The sequence below is a fragment of the Calidris pugnax genome, unplaced genomic scaffold (assembly GCF_001431845.1).
Source record: "Calidris pugnax isolate Ruff unplaced genomic scaffold, ASM143184v1 scaffold59, whole genome shotgun sequence".
NCBI classification, from domain to species: domain Eukaryota; kingdom Metazoa; phylum Chordata; class Aves; order Charadriiformes; family Scolopacidae; genus Calidris; species Calidris pugnax.
In genome coordinates, this window is record NW_015090773.1 from 301,446 (window position 1) to 322,326 (window position 20,881).

General features: G+C 39.9%; 1 protein-coding gene across 2 annotated transcripts in view; it reads left to right on the forward strand.

The window, feature by feature from the left end:
• Window positions 1-20,881, forward strand: part of KCNN2 (potassium channel, calcium activated intermediate/small conductance subfamily N alpha, member 2) — an 89,930-nt gene that overhangs the window by 10,464 nt on the left and 58,585 nt on the right. The window contains exons 2-4 of one of the 2 annotated variants that reach the window (XM_014942629.1): window positions 178-799; window positions 1,063-1,158; window positions 20,173-20,591. In XM_014942629.1, coding sequence (XP_014798115.1) covers window positions 178-799; window positions 1,063-1,158; window positions 20,173-20,591 — 1,137 coding nt within the window. Of the gene's footprint in view, window positions 1-17; window positions 800-1,062; window positions 1,159-20,172; window positions 20,592-20,881 lie in introns of those variants that run through there. The other variant, XM_014942618.1, reaches the window with a different exon arrangement.

Below are 20,881 nucleotides of genomic sequence, written 5' to 3' on the forward strand. Positions count from 1 at the left end.
GGGGGCTGCTGCGGCAACGGCGGGGGATAACCTGCCCCTGCTGCTCCGCGCCTCCTCGCCCCTCTCCGGCGCCTTCCGGACTCACTCCTCGCCGCTCTCCTCCGCCGCCTCCTCCCGGCAGGGCAGCCAGCTGAACGTCAGCGAGCTCACCCCCTCCAGCCATGCCGGCGCGTCCAGGCAGCCTCACCAGTACACCCAGTACCACCAGTGCCATAGCCTGCAGCAGCAGCAGGCAGCCAGCCCCAGCAGCAGTGTCAGCAGCGGCAGCACCCACCACCACCACCACCATCACCACCACCACCAGCAGCAGCAGCAGCAGCAGCGCCGGGAGAGCAACCCCTTCACCGAAATAGCCATGAGCAGCTGCAGGTACAACGGCGGCGTCATGCGGCCGCTCAGCAACCTGAGCTCGTCCCGCAGGAACCTACACGAGCTGGACTCCGAGTCGCAGCCGCTCCAGCCGCCGCTCGCCAGCCCCGCCGCCGCCGCCGCCGGCACCGGCACCGGCACCGGCACCCCCGCCGCTCCGGAGATCGTGGTCTCCAAGCCCGAGCACAACAACTCCAACAACCTGGCGCTCTACGGCCCCGCCGGCCCCGGCCCCGGCCCGGGCGGCTCCAACAACGGCGGGGGCAAGTCCAGCAAGAAGAAGAACCAGAACATCGGCTACAAGCTGGGGCACCGCCGGGCGCTCTTCGAGAAGCGCAAGCGCCTCAGCGACTACGCGCTCATCTTCGGCATGTTCGGCATCGTCGTCATGGTCATCGAGACCGAGCTGTCTTGGGGCGCCTACACCAAGGTACCCGCCGCCTCACGCCCCCGCCCGGCAGCCCGTCCGGCGGTCCCCGGCCCCTCGGAGACCCCAGAGCGACCGGGCTTCTCCTCCCCCGTTCCGCCCGTCCCGACCTGTGGCGGGTTGCCGCCGGCAGCGTGAGGCGAGGCAGCCCTCCACGGGACCGGGACCGGGACCGCGACCGCGACGGGGGTGGCGGTGGGACGGGAGCGGCGGGGACCCTGTGTGCGAGAGGTCTCGGAGGGACGGTGGTGTCTTTTCTCTTGCAGGAGTCGCTGTATTCCCTTGCTCTGAAATGCCTTATTAGCCTCTCCACCATCATCCTGCTCGGGCTCATCATCGTGTACCACGCAAGGGAAATCCAGGTAAAACGTTTCCTTCCGTGGTGAGCAAGCGTTGCTGGCGTGGCTCAGGGTGCCAGGCGGTTTGTCTAAGGGCACAGGGGTGGTAAGTACTCGGAGCTTCCCAGAAGGGATGGAAAAGGCAGAAGGGATCTCTGCACACCTGCCCAAGTTGGTGAATGGACCTCAGCCCTGGAGAGAAACACAGCGGGTGCGTACGCGCCAGGAAGCTCTCCCCGCTAGGGACTGTCGCCTGCGGTTGTTCTATAGGATCGCTTAGCCCCGAGGTTAAAACACGCTTTTCACGGTGACATGCCTGCCGTCTTCTGTAGCAGATGTGCAGCAACAGTCTTTTTATTTCCCAATGACTATGTCTCATGCTGTGCGTTTCATCTTGACGGCAAGGTTAATTGTCTTCACTGTGCGAGGCATGTAATCTTCGCTGTCTCAGGTATGAGCTTAGTCTAGGAGAATGCTTAAGAGGAGGGGAAAAACTTATGTTTGACTTGTTTCATTTAGTGCTGCACAGCCATTAGGAATGTGACAGACCAAAACTGTCGAGAAAGGTAGGGCTAAAGGTAGGAGGAACATACCGATAAAGCTGTAGAATAAGTCTCACAAATACTGTCGTGGGTTCTGTCTGAGGGATTTAGTTCTAGTTTCAGTTGTAATTTTTTTGGCCGAGAAACTACAATTTGGCATTTCAGTTCAACTGAAACACACGACAGATCTATCACAAACTTTTGAAGGGAAAAATGCCTTACGCACAGATATATAGGTGCTTTTGCTTTTTCAGATTAGTTAAAGATACCTTGAGCTAAAAGCTGAGATGACAGCTTTCAAGGACAAACACGACTTTTCCACAGGTACCAATGAGTAAAAAAGAAAAAAAGAATTGTATAGTGTCCTGCTTCAGTGCAAATGAATGCTGTAGTTTCAATGTGAAATGGTACCATAGTCTCCTACTTAGGGTAATGTTAGAGAAGTATTATGTTACTGAAGACTCTTTGCCAAATTGGATCCTGCTGAGCAGTCCTTGCACATGCAAAACTTCTATTCCTGGCTCAGAACCCAATTTTTCTACATTAATATCAAAGATACTGCAGGCTGTTTAATGATACTGTACTCAATAAACAAATGTTCTAGTGAAAGAGCATCTCTAAAAACTACTGGAGTACTGATGAAGAGGTTTCTTTATCTGTATAAAAATAAATAAATGGTGCTGCTGCAACGTGGGAGCCCTCTTCTCTGGTCTATCTTCCCACAAGTGGTGCTTGAGGCATGAAGAGCAAAGCTGAAAAAAAACCTCTCTAAACATTTGAATTACTGTATGCATTTTCCAGAAACTTTAAATGGAAAATGTTATGCAAGATAGCCAAAGAGTTATAGGTTCCTGTGTGCATCAGCTTATACTAAGTAGTTACTCCCGAGATTTGGTTGTGGTTTTTTCCAAGTAGATAGTTAAAAATTTTCATTCCCTTAGGAGTGTGTTACTGATCAGAAAAAAACAATCTTAAAAAACTAAAGTTGTAATTCTGTTTTAGTTTTGGGTTTTTTTATTGATCGTTTTAAAGAACTTCCTCATGTATGCAATTATGTGGAAGGAGTTATGCAATCATGTGACTTAATCAAGGTTAGTGTAGTTTTCAGTGCTGCCTGACAGTACGTAACACAAATATACCTGCCTGTAAAACAGCAATACCCTATGTTTTAGTCTGAGGGACACCGAAAACTGCAACAGTCATGACAGGGCCTGGAGTGAGCTGCAGCTTCAAGGAGCTCTGATATTCGTGTTGAAAATAAAAGGGAAGTTATCTTTTTGAAGGAGCCTGTTAGAAGGAGAGGGCATAGTACCACTCTTAGCTGTTAAATGCCTGCTAGCTTTTTAATTTAGGCACAGTCTTGTTTTGTACGCACACTTGAGTATTAAAAACTAAAATGAAGAACATGCAGAGCAAAATTTGCATTTGCCTGTGGTTGCAAATTTATGTTACGCTTGACATCTGAAAACAAGCAGTACCTTTAAAATACTTGCGCTTAGGAACGTAAGGTATATTCTTCAGGCTAAAGAAAATGCTGGTTTTAAAATAATCTTTAAAGCTGACTGTATTTTGAAGGCACATGCCTTTAATTCCGGCAGATAGCCTGCTCTGTTCAGTAGAATGAATCACGTCTGTAGAATCATGCCCACAGATGGTTGGTTGTGTCCTGGAGGACTGTTTGCACCAGCTATTTGTCAATCCTGTTCAAGTTTGAGTGTTCCTTTCTAATCCTTCTCTGAAGTGTACTTAGACTATAACAATGGATACAGTGTAAATAAGCAGGAATTCATTGACAGAAGAAAAATTGTTCTATAGAACAGAAGAAGGTCAATGCATTCTGCTTGCGGTGTGGTGTGTTTCATGCTCTGGTGGAAGCAAACCACCCTAAACATGAGTAGATTTTTCTACAAAGCATGAGACAAAACACGTTGGGAAATAAAAAGATGACAGCTTTGTAATTGTTACTGATCGCAGAATCAATATTTGGAAGCTCTGGGTGACCTGAGAGCCTGCAAATGGAAATCGGCTTGTTCATTCTTTTCAGTAGTCTTTGACCTTGATTTATTGGTTGGAAGTCCGAACAGCCGTACCGCAAGCAAGTCTATGGGGCAGTGCATAGGAGCATAGCAGGTGACTCCAGTCTTTCCATGAAAATGACCTTGCCCATCTATTTTGTTTTGAAAACAGTCAGCCAATAGGTCAAACCGAGCTCTAGGGTTTGCCCGTCCCAGACCTGCTGAACATTTTAAGGGAGCTGGAAGGGAAGTTTATAAAGACTTGTAGGGATTCTTCCCGAGAGCCAAGTGCGCTCTATCGGCGTGAGGCAAATGACTTTTCTTTGTCGTCCCTTCCCCGGGTCACACTGGGGTTGGCGTGCGGTGGAGGAGCTGGGGCACCTTCAGCCCCTCGCCTCGGGGGTGGGGCGTTTTCCTCCTCCGCCGCCGCCGCCTTTTCAGCACCGCAGACAGCTCCGCACGGCGCGCGGGGTGCGGGCGGACCCGCGCCCGCTCCCGTCCGCCGGCTCCCCCGCCGCCCGCCGGCGCATCCGCACCCCGGTGGATGTGTCAGACCCTCTTAAGAGACCACGGCGGCTTTGTTTTTGAATGCCTGGAACTTGCCCAGAGCTCGGCCTCTGACAGACCAAAGTCTCCAGAAGGGAGATTTACGCGGTTAGGATTTAGGCAGGAATAACTGTAGGGGTGCTACGTAATCTTGTGAAGTACTGGAAATGTTAGAATATGTTCATCAAATAGGTTTTCGGTGATCACAGTGTTTTCCTTCTCCTGTATAACTCTAAGAACAAAGTGTAAGTCGTTATTAAATTTAATAAATGTGAGTTAGTGTTAGGATTGTAATAAAAGTCAGATGAAACCCCTGAATTTAAATGATAATTCATAGTTTACATTGTCATTTCTAGAAAAGATGATACAAATTGCAAGCAAGTTTCTTTCACTTCCCTCCCCCTTCTAGAAAAAAACCCTAATAAGCAACAGTAATGATGTTGGAGTTGAGGATAGTGACAACCCCAAGTGTGTGTGTGTTCTCTTTCTGGTCCATTGTTGTCATGCCTATCATGCTGTTAAGACCATCACACTTGGGAGATAATGAAATATGCATTGCTGTCTCTCCAAGCTCGTGTGTTTGTTGACTCAGTTCTTCAGAGCAAGTGCCCCGTGTGTGGAAGATCAATGGGGAAAATGTAATTCATCGTTACCCCAGCCTAGAACAGCTATTTCTCTGTCTATTACTCCAGCTGAGAGTTTGAAGAGGTGAAGGAGGGAAGAGCTAAGAAGCTAGAATGATCCAATTATCATAATAATTTTTCATGTATGAATTATCCACTTCATGCATAAACAGTTTGTTACTTAATACTATTTTACATAATTAAAGCAGCAGCATGGAACATGGTTAAAATTGTAGTTCCGAGACAACTTACTGTTCCATTCCACATTTCTCTAGTGGAATTTGCTGTTAGATCACCAAATAAAGTGGAATTTAAGAAAGTTTTGAGTGGCAGATCACATGGTAAAGTGGCAGTTTTTCTACTCTTACTGAAAAAGAGACCTTTCTGTCTCTCCTGAATAATAGTAACCTGAGTAATGCTAACCTGTGCTCTCCTGGACAGAATCTGAACCTCATTGCCTTCTCCCCAATACAGATGCTCTCACTCATGCGGAAACACAAAAATTGTTGGAATTTGGTAAAAGTGAATAGAAATTTTAATTCTTTTGGTATGTTAGTTGAGATTTCTAAGCACTTCTAAAATGTGTTACTAGTTCATACTTATGTAGAACACCAGTCGAAAGTCTTGCAAACTCCATGGTTAAGGTTAAGCCATTTCTTTCAAAGCAGAGCGTCCCAGGGCTCCAGGGGAAAAGCATCTTCAGTTCCTAGATAGTTCTGAAGTGGAGGGAGTATAGTGTGCTACCGATGGTTTTGGAGAGAAATGCTTTCAGTCTTCATTAACTGTATGGAAAGTTACGACAGCCGAGAGCTGAAATATCTTGCTGAAGAATCAGGAATCTTTTTTTTGTTTCCCCTCTTCCTAAAAACTGTAAGAAATGGTATGGGCAGTATCAAGAAACAGCAAAGAATGCTAACAAATACATATCTTGACCGGTTTATTGTGCAAATAAATTCCATAATTTATGAAAGTAGTAAACACTACTTTCGGGAGTTTCCTTATCTCACTGGCATCAGTGGAAAGTTCTGGAGTAAAAATTCTGTTGTCATGAACAGATTTGAAGTTAAACTCCCTTATAGTTTTCTGTCATAAGAAGTAATGGGTATTCATTAGATTAAGAGCACAGAGAGCAAGTCGGTTGAATAACGGGCGAGAATCAAGAAATAAACTTTGAGTGATAACTTTATTCTTATTGGAATCCTATACTTTGAGAAGTACTGATTTATTTATTTATTGCTATTTATTTTAATAGGCCTTGGATCAGGCAACAACAAAACTCATTGTGTAGCAGTTTTGATCCAGGATACAGTAACTTCATGTACAGGCTCAAAAATTCCCTTCTACCAATCACATTTAATGCACATTCCTTATACGTATTAAACAAAGAATTCCATATGTGTATTAAACAGAGCATCCCATGTGTGTATTGAATAGGAGAAAATCATGTAGGAATCCGAGGACACCATACCTGTCAAATTAACACTTTAGAGTATTTTTGTGAAAATACTTAGTTCCATTCAGTAAACTTGTGATTGATTATATCTACAGAACCTATTGACTTAGGGAAAGTTACAGATGCCCTGTCTCTGAAAAACAACACTGTAATGCACATGGCATGGAAGGCAGGCTAGAAAATCCTTGAATGTTTGTCAGCATCCAAAAGGATCTGAGGCCTTTTGCATTAACGTTACACGTAGAAGGTGCCTCTATTTCTGACAGGCTCCATTAGGACGTAGGAGGAGATTGTACCCGATGGTCAGGACACTGAACAGTTGGCCCGGCGATATCTAGAATTATCTATTCATATTCACCGTTCTGAGCATTTTTTAATGTGGCTGTTAGAAGTTTATCAAGGCGTAGTAATGCATAATGAAGTGTGAGAAGGTTTGTTATTGCCCCTGTTGGAGGGGAGCATTTGTAACCAGAGATCAGATTCTTGATTTGAGTAAATTGTGTAACTTAGCTGAGATCAACTGAGATACTGTTGCCTATGATTTTAGAGGCATTCTGCATGCACTTCTCAATGTGAAAGTATTGTACATGCAGATCCTTCAACTGTGGGGACTTCAAGTCAGAAAATTCTGTCAGGTACTTCACTGCAGCTCTGGTTTGCCTGAGTTTTAAATCAAAGTGTGCCAAGACTGACAAGTGTAGATTAATGCTCTTGTGATTCTGGTTCTGGTTTGTATGTGATCTACTAAATGTAGTAATCTGTGCTTTGAATTTGATCCGAAATGTATTTATGGTCCGTTTTGAGCAAAGATCAGAACAGAAGTGGCTGCTGCTTATGACTTGGGAGAATTAAAAAGATGTGTGGAAGCTTCTATGCAACTTCAATCAGCTGTTTTCACTCTTGATTTTGATGATGAAAGTTGTTGTCACACTCCCTTACTAGAGGATGAATTACTGCTCTGAGCCTATGAAGCTCCTTTTAAGACGTAAATTAACCCTAAGAGAAGAGCCTGCAATTGATCCTGTAATTAGCTTTCGGGTAAGCTGGAGATATTGGTCATTGTACAAAATTTCTTCTATTAACTGAAAATAAACTGGAAAGTACACAGAAAAACAAGTAATTTTGTGATGAAGTTTCCACAGCTTTGTTCTGTGGAAAAAAGTTACACACCAGAACAACACAAAAAAATTTATAATTTAATATAACTTTTTTCATTCTTTTTTTTTTTTTTTTAATAACATAAACTATATTACATTGAAAAATGTGAATTGTCTTGAGAGCATGTTTAACAGAAAGAATTTTTGTGTAAAGGGAGTGGTAAAAGATGAACATTTTATTCTTTAAAGTAGTGTATCTGAACTCAGTCAGGTGCTGCCTTATCTCATTCATTTTGACCTTTCAGAATTAAATGTCTTTTAAGGAAATACTAAACCTTTTCACGACAGATGGAAATGCCTCTGTGAAATCCATATATAGGAAAACCAAAGGTTAGGCCTTATATATCTTTATGTTTTAAAATTGCTACTCATAGTGTTTTTAAGAGTAATTTGCTGTGGGTTGTTTTGGTGTTTGTTTTTTTTTTGTAAAGACACACATTTATTAAAAATCCATGCTGTCAAAGTGGCACCTTCTAAACTTTTAAGTATATTACTACTGCAGAGCTATCCTGTTAAATAGGGGAGAGCTGGGTTCTGTGTTATATGACTGACCAACAGAATTGTTTATCAAATTCTAATTGAATATATATTACAAAGTTACTGAAGGCTGCAGGAGCCATCAGGGTCATAAATAGCGAGTTAAAAGGCCATAGAGGTATAACTCTTAAGTATAATTTGTCTTGCAAAACCACTGCTGCTGGTAAAGATGCGTCTTTGGGAAGGGACCTAGCTTGATACAGAATGTGAGCATTCAGAAGAGGATACCAGAGGCAAAGGAGGAGCTTTTGCTTGTAAAAGAGCATATTTGAAATAAAAAATATATAGGCTCATATCCATAGATTTTATTGTCATCTGTGGGTAAAGAGCTTCCTGAGCTTTCTTACCTGTAGTCTGCAATAAATATTGTTGCTTACCGTATTTTAGAGTGTAGCTGTGTGTCTTCCATAAACAGTTATACCTCAGTTCTGTGGTTTGATGGTAGGTGTAAGATAGCCTGTAAATAAGGAAACGCATCTATGACAAGCGTTTATATTGTAGTTTTCGCTGTCAAAGGGAATTACCTGGATGAATCCTTATGTTTTTTTTCTGTCACTTAAATGATGTTTTTACGCAAGGGAACACTGAGACCAAGAGTTCAAGTTCTGTGCAAGCAATCTGGGGAAGGCTTTGTAACTACATTTGAAGCTCAGCCTTGCCTATCTTTTAGTCTTATGCTCAGATCAGTCATTTGTCATGTAAATAAGACACTGTTGTTGCAATCCAGCTATGTCTATAATTTTCAAGAATTATCTGCCTACTTTAGCGGATGTCCCAAACACCACAATGTAAAATGAATGCAGTGCTCCACAGTACTTCCGAATGAAATAGTGTTGGCAATCTTTATGAAGCATTTTATTGCTGTTACAATTGTTTATTCCATCTTTCATAGCACTGCAACTTCTGTGGCATTACTACAATTGTATGCAGACACTCACACATGCCCTGCCCTTGACCTCTGGCAGTAGTGTCTTTCCCTAGAATAATGCATTATGAAGCAATGATTCATCTTCAGTCTCTCAACAAAACAAAGATTCATCCCAGGTGGTGAATGGTATTTCTTGTTTTGTGATGGTTGCTATGCTCTTAAAGAATAAGATCTGTTGCAGCCAGGGAATGAGGCATGTCTTTAATTAAAAATAAAAATTGCACAGTAACCGATTCAGTCTGTACCATCGCGTCCACATGATTCACATGGATAGAATTCTGATTTCACGCTGGGAAACTGGAGAAAGAAAGAATGTGTGTGGCTAGACAGCACAAAATAAATTGCTTCCTACCTGAAACACATAGTAAATGTAACTAGGAACAATGATCACTCAGCATTCACTGATAGCACCTAGGTTTAATGAAGTTTTTTCAAAAGTATTCTCTCTGCATTTCTGATACAACATCAGTTACCATTTTTACACATTTGAGGTGTGTTTTGACTTCAGAGGAGAATCTGCATTTGTGAGTGTCTAAATTAGTGGGATCTTTACAGCCTTTCAATTTAGAGCATCCTCATTATATGCTAAGGCTTTGAACCTTTGTCATTATTAAAATATCTTTTCAAGAATGCTTAGAAATGCTTGAACAGCATTGATTTATGAATAAGCTAAGGATGCTCTTTACCCACTTTTCCTCTGCCCACAAAGCTGCTCTCTGCGGTAGCTGTAAAATTCGTTTTGGCCATGCAGCTACGACACCCAGACGGTATGTAATGGGTTCCTTTGATTGTAGATTCCTTTGTAGGATACTGCCCAAGAATTGTTCTTGGCCTCTGCGTAGGGAATGGGCTGAATCAGGAGAAATTCTCATCCACCCAAATTCCAGTGTAGCTGAAAACGTACCCCGTGACAGCTACTACTGAACACAGTCCTCATCTGAATGGTGTCCTGGGTAAAGTGGCTTCACACTAAGCCCACCGCCTCCTTTTTTTCTCTTTCAGGTTTGGGCTTCATGGTAAAAGCCAATAACTTGCATTTTGTTGTGATTTCTGCAGTAGGATAGTTTAGAATAACTAAATGTTTCTGCTGTAGGATAGATCAGTGCCAGGGCTGACGTATTCCCAGTTCAGCTTCAGTATAGGTTTAAGTTAGTTTAATAGCAAAATGTGTAAAAACAAAAAAAATGATAGCAGACTGCCATGGCCAGTCGGCTTTCCAGATTTGGTTGTCAGATGGGAAAATGTTCTTTCTCCACCTTTAGGTGCAGCTGTATATGAATAGACATTTGTCTACCTCCCAGGATCAGAATGGGATGCAGCGGAGCCAGATGAGAAATTTAGCAGTGTGGCTGTAAGCTGGCACCATTCTTTTCCCCTACCATTTGGCACTTGGAAGGAAAATAAAAAAAGGTGGACAGGTTTTTTATATCCAGCCTGTGATCAGAGATGTCAGCTCATCCAAAATTAATAGTTCTTGTGTTTCAGCTGTGACTTTTGCAGATGTGTTGTGGCTGGTATGCGTGTTAAATGCTGGACGTGGCTTTTTTGCTGCCATGGACAGTCCCGTTAAGCATAATGGTTATGAAAATAAAACTTTCCAAAACACGTTGAATAGCAATTTTATGTTTAAAACATGGAAGATAAGGGGGTTGGCAGCACTCAGCGCAAACTTGTTTCATGTATTTGATTTTCAGACTTTAAAAAACAGTAGCTTTGAGGACAGAGTATGTTTTACCTGAGAGTGCTGCTCTGAACTAGACAGATCTGATGCAGCTGTAACATTCAAATAATTAATAAGACAGCAACAAGACCTAAGAGGTGTTTGACAGGTGCTGGGATTTGGGTTTTGGGGGAGCTTTTTGCAATTCTTTTTCTGAGGAAGCAGCGGCAGTCGTAATTAGTAGTGATCAAGTAAAACAGTATTTTACCGAAAGAAACTCGTGTCTAAGTTTATTTAACCTGATATTAAAATTGCCCTTCTTAAAGATATTTTAACTTAATCTCTGGAGCAGCTTGAAGACTTTATCTGCTATACGGTTTAGCCAGAAGCCTATTTTAAGCTTTCAGAAGGAAAAGGTAGTAAGTGAATAGCTGTTTTTTTGCCCCTTCCTCCCAGTTTTACTTGCCAGGGCAAATTACAGAGGCAGTTCTTGCCCGAATGCCTCTGCACACTTAGGATTAGTGCGTGACTATGTTTATTAGGATTTTTAAATATACAAGCACAACTAAGTCCACTGTGCTTTTCCTGCTGCCTGATTCTTAGTTTTCCTTATGTAAGAGGTCACGCTTTAGGACAACATGTAAACACTTAGATTTTGGATTTCTGTATTTGGAGTTATTTTAAACATATCCTTAATCGAAGTTCTGAGTTTAACCGTGTTCCTGAGACAGTAAAAACACTACAGGGACTTTATAATTCCTGTTGTGCTAATGTGTATTCACCCATTGTTAGTTAAATAAAAACAAGCATGCAAACTTTCCAAAATACCTGATGTATACATGTTGTAAGTAAACACTGAAGGAGTAACTGAGAAGACAAATTCTTGTGTATATGATGTGTTGGTACCAGTCGTTCCTTAAAAACAAGTTCCTAAATTTAGAGTCACTGGTGTACTCCTTTGGCAGAATGAATGAGTAAGCTCATTTTATCTAGCTTCAGATTCGGTGTTTCTTTCTTTAACTTCTGTTTCCCCTATTCACTTGCAAAAATATTGCCAATTTCTTCAGAAAATACATCCTTTTTTTAATTGGTTCCAGTTTTCCCTTAAGTAATGAAGCTGATCATCCCTGAAGAGAGCGAAGCTTCTCTCGCTCTGGGAACAGTGGCAGATGGCAGCCGTTTTGGGAGATGGCATTTCTTTGTGCAGTGATCTGTAGAACAAATTATTTTTAGTACTGAATGAAGAAAAACAAATCCTAAATGAAGAATTGTAAAATAATAATTTAAAATTAACAGCATAAAAATATTGAATGTAGATAGTTCTCCCCAGTGAGTTGTTCTTCTGCAAGAAGGTTGTAGAATCAGAGTTACTTTGTTCTTGAGGTACTTGAAATTGGGAAAAAATAAAAAAAGACCACTAGGTTTCATAAAAAAATCATTCTAAAAATTAGTTATATAAAACAGCACAGTTATTTTGCAGGAAGATGTGCTGTGGTTTTTTTATGCAAAGTTTTGGAACTTCTGCTTCAGTGCAAAACTAAATTCATCCCCAACTTTGAAATCAGTGTTTCCATCCCCGTACTGCCAAGATCAGTGTAGCAATTGTAGCAGACTTAAAAGACCAGACAAAGTTTTCAAAGATATTTTTGTTTTGTTTTGCTTTGGGATTATTTTATCAGCATGGTAATTTGTTCAGTGTGGTCATTTATTTACGTTTGTGGAAGTGCAAAGGGAACCTAAGCAATTAATTCACTATTTCTTTGCAGCTTTCCCTTTTAGATGTAATAAAGCTGGTATAGCTCATGTCCTGCTGCATTCTCTTAGCCGGGAGAGTGAGCCAGCACAGTCCAGCAAAAGCACGGGCTAGTGTCGAGTGGCAGCTGATGGGAGCTAAGTTAGTAAAAGGTTGTGGTTAGGTTGGAATAGGTTGGGTTAGGTTAGGCTAGGTTATGCTAGGTTAGGTTAGATTAGGTTAGGTTAGGTGATGAAATGTTTCCTAAGGGCTGACTACATCCAAATAACCTTGCTCAGTTCTTGAGAGAGAAAAACGGTGATTGAAAGCTACTTATCTTTTTCATTCCGTCTCTGTCAATTGTCCGAAGCTGCTGTTCCAGATTCCTCTGGGTCACCCAGTGTCTTCTTTAGTAAATATATCTGTTATGTAATAATGCACATATTATTTTTATTTTCTTTGTTATTACTTCCCTGCTTTTTAAACAACATAGTAATAAATAGTGTTAAACAAGATTCTGTTTTAGTGAACTGGTCCCATTTCCTTGTTTTGCATGTTTATGCAGATCTGTCTCAACTGTTCCTTTTCTGTTATTCATCTTGCACTTTGGCAGTACTCAGAGCTTTATTAAGTCACGGTCCTTCTGTATCCATTTGGAGAACATTTTTGACTGTCAACCCCAGGCACAAGAGCTTTTGGGAACTGCTGATGCTGGATGGAACCCTTCTGCATGTAGTAACTTAAGGAGCTTATTTGCATTCTGTTTTAGGCAGCTGGAGAGGATGGGATCTGATATTTTGGAATAATGAAATAGGTGTTTAATTAAGAATATTGTTAAAATGAAGAAATACCTGTCATGGTATTCTATTCAAACTCTACTGAGTTTGTAGAAACTCCTGATTCAGTCAGTTTAATTCAGTCACTTACTGATAGGTTTACCGAGTATCTCAAATGAATTTAGTAACCCTGAGTGGGGGACTTTTATTTCTGGACCTCAGATTTGGTTCAAATGTTCATAAATACATATAACTAAATATGTCCCTGTTGATTACACATCTGAGGAATCTCAGCTGTGATTGTTCCACCAAAAGTCCAAACAAAATTAAATTAGGAGATTTTATTGTGAAATATCTTTTTAATCATGAAAGTGAAAAAATCTTTTGTTTTGATATTAATCTTTTTTTTTTTTTAAACCAGCCCTTTCTATTAATGAGTTAATTAATTCTTTTGATTTTGTTATATTTTTATAAGCTTGTAATGATTTTTTAGTTCAATGCGTAATTACATTTTTCTCAGGGGGTTCTTCTTCTCCATAGCATTGGAAAAGAAATCTTGATATCTTGGAATGTCCTTTTTTTTCCTCTATACTCCTTGGATATTAATTCTTAACACAATTAGCTGGATGCAAAGTCACTGAGTAGAAAGAATGCCACTTTTAGGAGCATCTCACGTTCTTTGGATCCCTGGAGCACATATATATATATATATCTATATGGAGAGACCTATATGAAAAGAAATTACTTATGTCGCAGCAATTGCTGAGTCCTATAGTGGTCTGTTGGCATTGTAGGCTGTTGGAGGGTTAAGCTATTTCACAGTTTGAGATGAATGATGGAGGTGAAAGTCGGGCCAGTACTATCTAAAAATATGCCTCTGAATATCTTTGGAAAGAGAAAGCTAAAAAGAGTATTCTCAATATATAATTTTAAAACGAAGGGAAATATGGTTTGGCGGAATTTAACTTTGTGTGCTTAGACAGAATTTAACCCTGTGTTAGTTTTAGTGATTGTAAATGTCCTTTATTTGTAAAAAATCTCATGGATTATTTGGGGTAGTTTTTTTATAATGATCTGAGGTATAGACGTTAAAAAAAGCCATGCAAACAAGACATAAGAAACCTGGTAAGAGTGTTGTTTAACACTTGTTTGTTTTTTGAAAAGGTTGTGGTTATATGTTGCCTGTCAAAGTAACTAAGATGTATTATGCAGATGTATTTTTATGCAAAGTTTTTGATGCTGCACTTCTGAAAATATGGTTCACAAAGACTATACTGAGCCTCTTTTACGCATTCCTTCCTGAGATGTTAAGGTTTAAGCAGCAATTGAGAGAAGTATCTTGAGCCTGCTTAGCCATGAGCACACATTACAGTGTTGTTTTCTTTATACACATTGATGTAAAAATACCAATAACTATGAAACACTCATTTTGCAGAGGGATGTCAAATTTAAAAAAATATACTATGCAAATAATATTTTTTGTGCTGAAGCTATGTAGCAGACTTTTACAATCCTCTGTTTAGACTGACATTTTTATAACTGGGCAGGGGATATATGCATGTATACGTGTATAAGTGATAGAGCAGTCTATCTTCCCTATTTGAATGAACTAAGCATGTTTTGTTTGGTAGATAGCTATATCCACAAGCAGTTGTGGACCAATTTCTAATGACCTATTAGACAGTTTGGTTTTAGCTCTGGGTGGGGGTAGCATCCTGGAAAATATGAGATAGCCGAGCCCTCATATACTTTTATGAAAAAATGTGTTCTTTGCCTTCTGTGCTTTGCACGCAGAAGGTATTTGATGCCGCATGACTTTCTGTGTGATCTAAACCCACTAATGTCTCTGCTCTGTGGCGCTGTATTTAGGCTGAGGTGTACAGCAGCCCTCAGGAACTCCTGCAGGCTCTCCAAGGTCAAGGACGGTCCTTTAGATAACTTACAGACCATTTGTTTATGTGCCTTGTGATGATAGAAGGTGGTCTTTTTCATCCCCTAATTAGGGGGAACTGAGTTAAAGGCTTGAGATGTCTATCTCGCACCACCATATGGTTTTAAATCATTTATACTTAATAGGGTGCTGTGGGACAATAACTTGGGTCTTTGGAGTAGTGAGAAAACAATCAGTATCTTCTTCCCCTCTGACTACCATAATGGCCTTTTTGTTTGTATAATGTTTTGGGAACTACAAGCTATTGAAAAATGTCTGGTCAAAAATTTTGGTAAATCAGCAGCTCCAGAGGCTGTATTTTGCTACAGTCCCAGCAGTTCTTTGATAAGGTTTAAGTCACTCCAGTATTTAACTATTTTAAATTTGGATTTTTAAATTAAACAATTGCAACAGTATGTTTGGGAGTACAGTTGATTCCCCTTCTGCAAAGGAATGCTTCCAGGGGCACAGCTGGTGCTACTTTGTCACTGTTTATTTCTTCCTTTTTGCTCCTGTGTTAACATATCTCCACTGTATTACAGCAAGGTAGTGATACAGTTTTCTGATCTGTTCTAGTACTTGGAGTGCAAAGACATTTTTAGAAAATGGCTAGTTTCCTTGCTCCTTGCATTCACCAGCATCCTCTGATAGCCTGCTCTGAATCTGTTTTGGTATACTAATGATTTACAAAATTAACTTCTCTCCTTTTGTTTTAAGTGGCTTCAGGAACCCCCTGATCTAAGTTGTCATTTTGTGCAGTCTACTTTGAATGTGTGGCTTTTTTCCTGATCTGTTGTTGCATAAATGTAACAAAGTGTTATGTAGATATACACTTACCTATATAAATATCTATGTTATGATATTTATTTTCACGTTTTTTCAGTGTGGCATTAAAAATACCAAGTTTATTTGAAGTTAAAGATTAATTTATGTGTTACATTTACACACAACATGCTGGGAAGACATTACATAATTTTAGGTTAAAATAACTTGAAGATTTTTCCTATAGAGTGGAGACTTACTAAAGGTATATGAGAGTTCTGTACTTGAAGAACCTCGCAGAATACCAATTAAGTACTTGCATTGGAGTTCAACACTGAATAATTATAAGAAATTTGAAATCTATAAACAGGTATAACATCTTTGACCTTGACTGGAGTTTGACCTTCTCTGTCAAGCGCAGGACTCAATTCTATAGGAAGAGTTTGCTCACTCTTTCATTATTTTCTTTTTATTGCTAGCATCATTCTCCGTTCAAATGAGGAGTAGTGTCTTGAAATTAATGCATGGTTGCTATAATAGGATTGACTGAAAGGACCTGAGAGGGTGTATACCTACCCTTTAAATTGTGCTGTTCAGCTGTTCTTTCTCTTCTTTATTCATTTACCTTCCTCACTTTCCAAACAGAAAAACGTACCTAGCCAAGCACACAGGCATGCACAAATGCATCTGTATCTTCAAATCAAAAGTGAAACTTGCATAATTGCAAGTATATAAAATGTGCATAAAATCCTGTATTAATTTCTGTGTCATTTCAGTATGTCCCAATGTAATTGTTATTCACAGCCTGTTTTAGATGCTTATATTTGTTCCAGAGTGTTTCATATCCATTATAGCTTGAATTTAGAAACACAGAATTGTAAGGAAATGTTCCTCATATATATGATTTTGAAATGTTAATATTTTTATGAAACGGAAATGCTTGTACTGGATCTGTGGTCCTTTGTAGCTTCTGGTGTTTTCTACTTTCCATGTTTTCACCTCCTAAATCTCATTATGCGGTAGCTGAAGATATTATCACTTTAAAATATTATTTTCCTTAGAAGAAATTAGCACAGCTGAGGACAAGGGAAGTTGATAGGGATCTTCTGTGTTTGCAAACATAACCTGTTCTACTGAGCACTACTGAGAAACTTCATTCTTTGTAGCATGCTAGGATTTCTTCTGCTGACAGGTGAATAAGTTAACAAGTATGTATTCCGTAATTACATCTTAAAGCTTTTAAAAAACTCAATGATTAAATAACCTTTTCTTCTATGAAAATTGTAATATCAAATTTTAATGCCTAAGTTTAACTCAGCATTCTTCTATTCTCATCATTTAAATTGAATCAGTGCTTAAGGTATCATTTTTCTTGAATTGCCTTTCTGCATATAGAATTATTTTTGAAATCTGTGAAGATGGTAGGTAAAAAGGGAGGACAAAAGACCAGTGCTTTTTCAGCAGATTTTGAAACTTTAAAAGAAATTTTAAAATACTGCCAGTTTGACATGTATTTGATATGTACCTGAGTACAGAAATATTTACCTCTGTTGTTAATTTATTCTTTCCTTTGGAAACCTGCACAGCTTTTGAGATATTTGATATTATCTGTCGCCTTTTCAGTCAAGCTGGTTACTACACATCTGTATTCTGTGTATTCTAAATACCTGAACCTCATGATAACTCATTTAGCACATTTGTGATCTGACTGACAGCATTTACAGGCTAATCACAAGAACCATATACACTTGAACGTTACTGTATGTTGAAAGTTTGGCTCTTAATACCAAATAGTATATTTGCTAAAGGCAAACCAGCACTCTTTTGGCAGTACATATGTACATACATAGATGAATTTGCCTTTCAGTATCATTCGCATATCTGGTATGAGAAGTTTGCAAAACGACCACAGGTAGAAGTAGACTGTATGCGCTTATGTTACATAAATAGAATTCACTGGGTGTTTCTTGAGCTTAATTTAGCACTGTGTTTCTTTGTCTTTAATAGTGCTGCAGCGGAGGCAGGTACTATACCTACGTGTGGTAGCTTGACCTTGGCCAGCTGTGAGACCCCCACCCAGCCACTCTCTCACTCTCCCTCCCTCCTCAACAGGACAAGAAGAGAAAATAAGATAAAAAAGCTAATGAGTTGAGATAAAGATGGAGAGAACCCTTGCCAATTACTGGCACTGGCAAAACAGGCTCAGCTTGGGGAAAACAAATTTAGTTTATTGCCACTTAAAAGTTGAGTAGGGTGATGAGAAACAAAGACAAAAACTAAACCACTTCACCCCACTTCCCACGCTCAACAGCTCTCCTTCATTCCCATCTCCTCTCTCTTTTCACCCATGAGTGATGCAGGGGATATGGGGATATGGAGAATGGGAGTCTGTCCACAACAGTTCCTCTCTGCTGCTCCTTCCTCCTCGCACTTTTCCCCTGCTCCAGTGTGGGTCTTCTCCATGGTCTGTAGCCCTTCAGGCTCCAGCCTGGGTCTTCCTCAATGGGCATTAGTTCTTGTAAGGAGGACGTGTTCCAGTGTGGGCTCTCTGCAATTGGCTGTTCCCTCAGGAAATACCCATTTTTCTCTGGCATGGGGTCCTCCATGGTTTGCAGTGTAGGGTTGCATCTGCTCTAGCGTGGTCCTCTCCATGGGCTTCAGGGAAATACCTCTTTCATCATGTTCCTCTCTGTGAGCTGCAGAAATGTCTCTGTTCCAGTGCCTGGAGGACTTCCTCCCCCTTCTTCTCTGACCTTAGCATTTCTGGGGTTGTTTATCACACCTTTTTTTTCCTTCACTCCTCAATGCCTGGACAGCATTTTGCCCTTTCTTAAATAGTCTTTCACAGAAGGACCACCAGCTTCATGGATGAGCTCAGTTATGTCCTGCAGTGGGCCATGGTAGAGCAGCCCCTGACCTCTTCATGGAGACACCGGTCCTGCAGCCCCCCCAGTGACCAAAACCTTGTCACCAACACACAATACAGTAAGATGGAGGGAAAGAATATAAAGGGATGAAAAACAGGTCCACAAATACAGAAATCTGCTTCTTGCTATGGTTAACTTTATTTCTTTTAGTATCAGTTCAACTACAATGAGGTTAATTTGTGGTTATCACTTTTCTAAGTAAATGACTGGAGGACTTTTCTGAAAGACAAACAAAGTATTGGGAGGAGGATGTAGAGTGTGCTTTCGATCTCTAAACAATGTACAAGAAGAGATCAGGCTTGTATTTTAAACTCCTGAAAGATGGAAAGGGATGACGAGCAATGCAGATGAGTAACTGGGGTTTTGGCTGTGTACATGGTGCATAGCATGCTGAAAATGCTTTTCTTACAGTGAGGAGCACATTCTTTGTGTAATTTTCCTTCTCAACCGTTATTTTTCAATAATCTAATTTTAAAAATCCTGCAGAAATATTTTTATTTCCTCTTACCTATTTACTGAACAGCTTTTTTCAGATTTGAACTACAGTTGAAGTGATGAGAAGGTCTTCTCTTGTCACTGAGGTTGTATCTTCTTTTTCATTATGGGTTATGTTCCTTTTTGAAAAATTGCCTATTTGCAACCTCGTGCATCCTGCCACTCTCTAATAGTGACAAATACTGTTTGATTAAATATTTATTTAGGAAATCATCAGGAACATCATTTACTAAACAGTGTGAAATATTTCAATACCTTTGTTCCTGGGTGGCAAACTGAAGGCCTTGATTGTATGAGAATGAACATGTGCATTTAATTTTCAGCTATTAATAGACACCACCCGGGCTACTCTCCTATTTACTGGCCTCGGTTTTTCAAATTTTCACCATGAGATATATTTTTGAGTATTTGTGCGGTGTCATAGGTGGTTTTGGGTCCTACATTGATCTGTATTGGTGCCTGAAGCTTGAAAAAAGCTTGGATAATTCTACAGAAGCTATAATATCTCCCCAGCTGAAGCACAGGTATGCTCTAAAGCAGGCTTAACATTGCATCTTAGGAAGTATTTTCAATTTGTAATTTAGATGCATATTCTGAAAACACTTTCTTAAATTTTTCTCAATTTTATGAACTTGGAGTAAGCAATTGATTTTGAAGGGACAAGGCTTAATTGATCCCGAGTTTTGTTTTATCAGAAATGGTCAGAAAATATAAGTAATTCTTATTAAATAATATGTGAAAATTCAGTTTCAGATACACTTCTAAAAAAATGCATGAAAAAAGTGAGGTTTTTTTTGTTTTAACCAGATTTATATTTCACTTTGTAGTGATGTAGTAATGTAATTTTCTTTTTAGTGGTCATTGGCAGCTCTGAAAACAATGCTATTTTAAAATGGAATTATAATAAGGTTTGTTAATGATGTACTAAAGTTAACCTTATATTTTATTATTTCAGTTGTTCATGGTGGACAACGGAGCAGATGACTGGAGAATAGCCATGACTTATGAGCGTATTTTCTTTATCTGCTTGGAAATACTGGTGTGTGCTATACATCCCATACCTGGGAACTATACATTCACATGGACAGCCCGGCTCGCCTTTTCTTACGCTCCATCCACAACAACAGCTGATGTGGATATTATTTTATCTATACCAATGTTCTTAAGACTATATCTTATTGCCAGAGTTATGCTTTTGCATAGCAAACTTTTCACTGATGCCTCATCTAGAAGCATTGGAGCATTAAATAAGATAAACTTCAATACCCGTTTTGTTATGAAGACTCTAATGACAATATGTCCAGGAACTGTACTGTTGGTTTTTAGTATCTCATTATGGATAATTGCTGCATGGACTGTCCGAGCTTGTGAAAGGTAAGGTTGTTCTGTTTGTTTAGTTCTTTCTGTCTGTTTTTCTATTTCTCTTTTTTTTTGACTCTTCCATTTTGGATCTAGCAGACCTAAATATTTAAGGAAGTGGAGATTCCAGGTCCTTGGTATTTTGAGTGTTGACTGGTTTGTATTCTATATCACAGATTGTCAGGAATGCTTTGCCTTTTAATGTGAAGGACTTCTGCAGAGAGGTCTGTGCCACACTGTTAACTGCAGCATTGTGATTTGATTTCAGTGTTTTGATACAAGTTCAGGAATGTTTGCTAAAACAC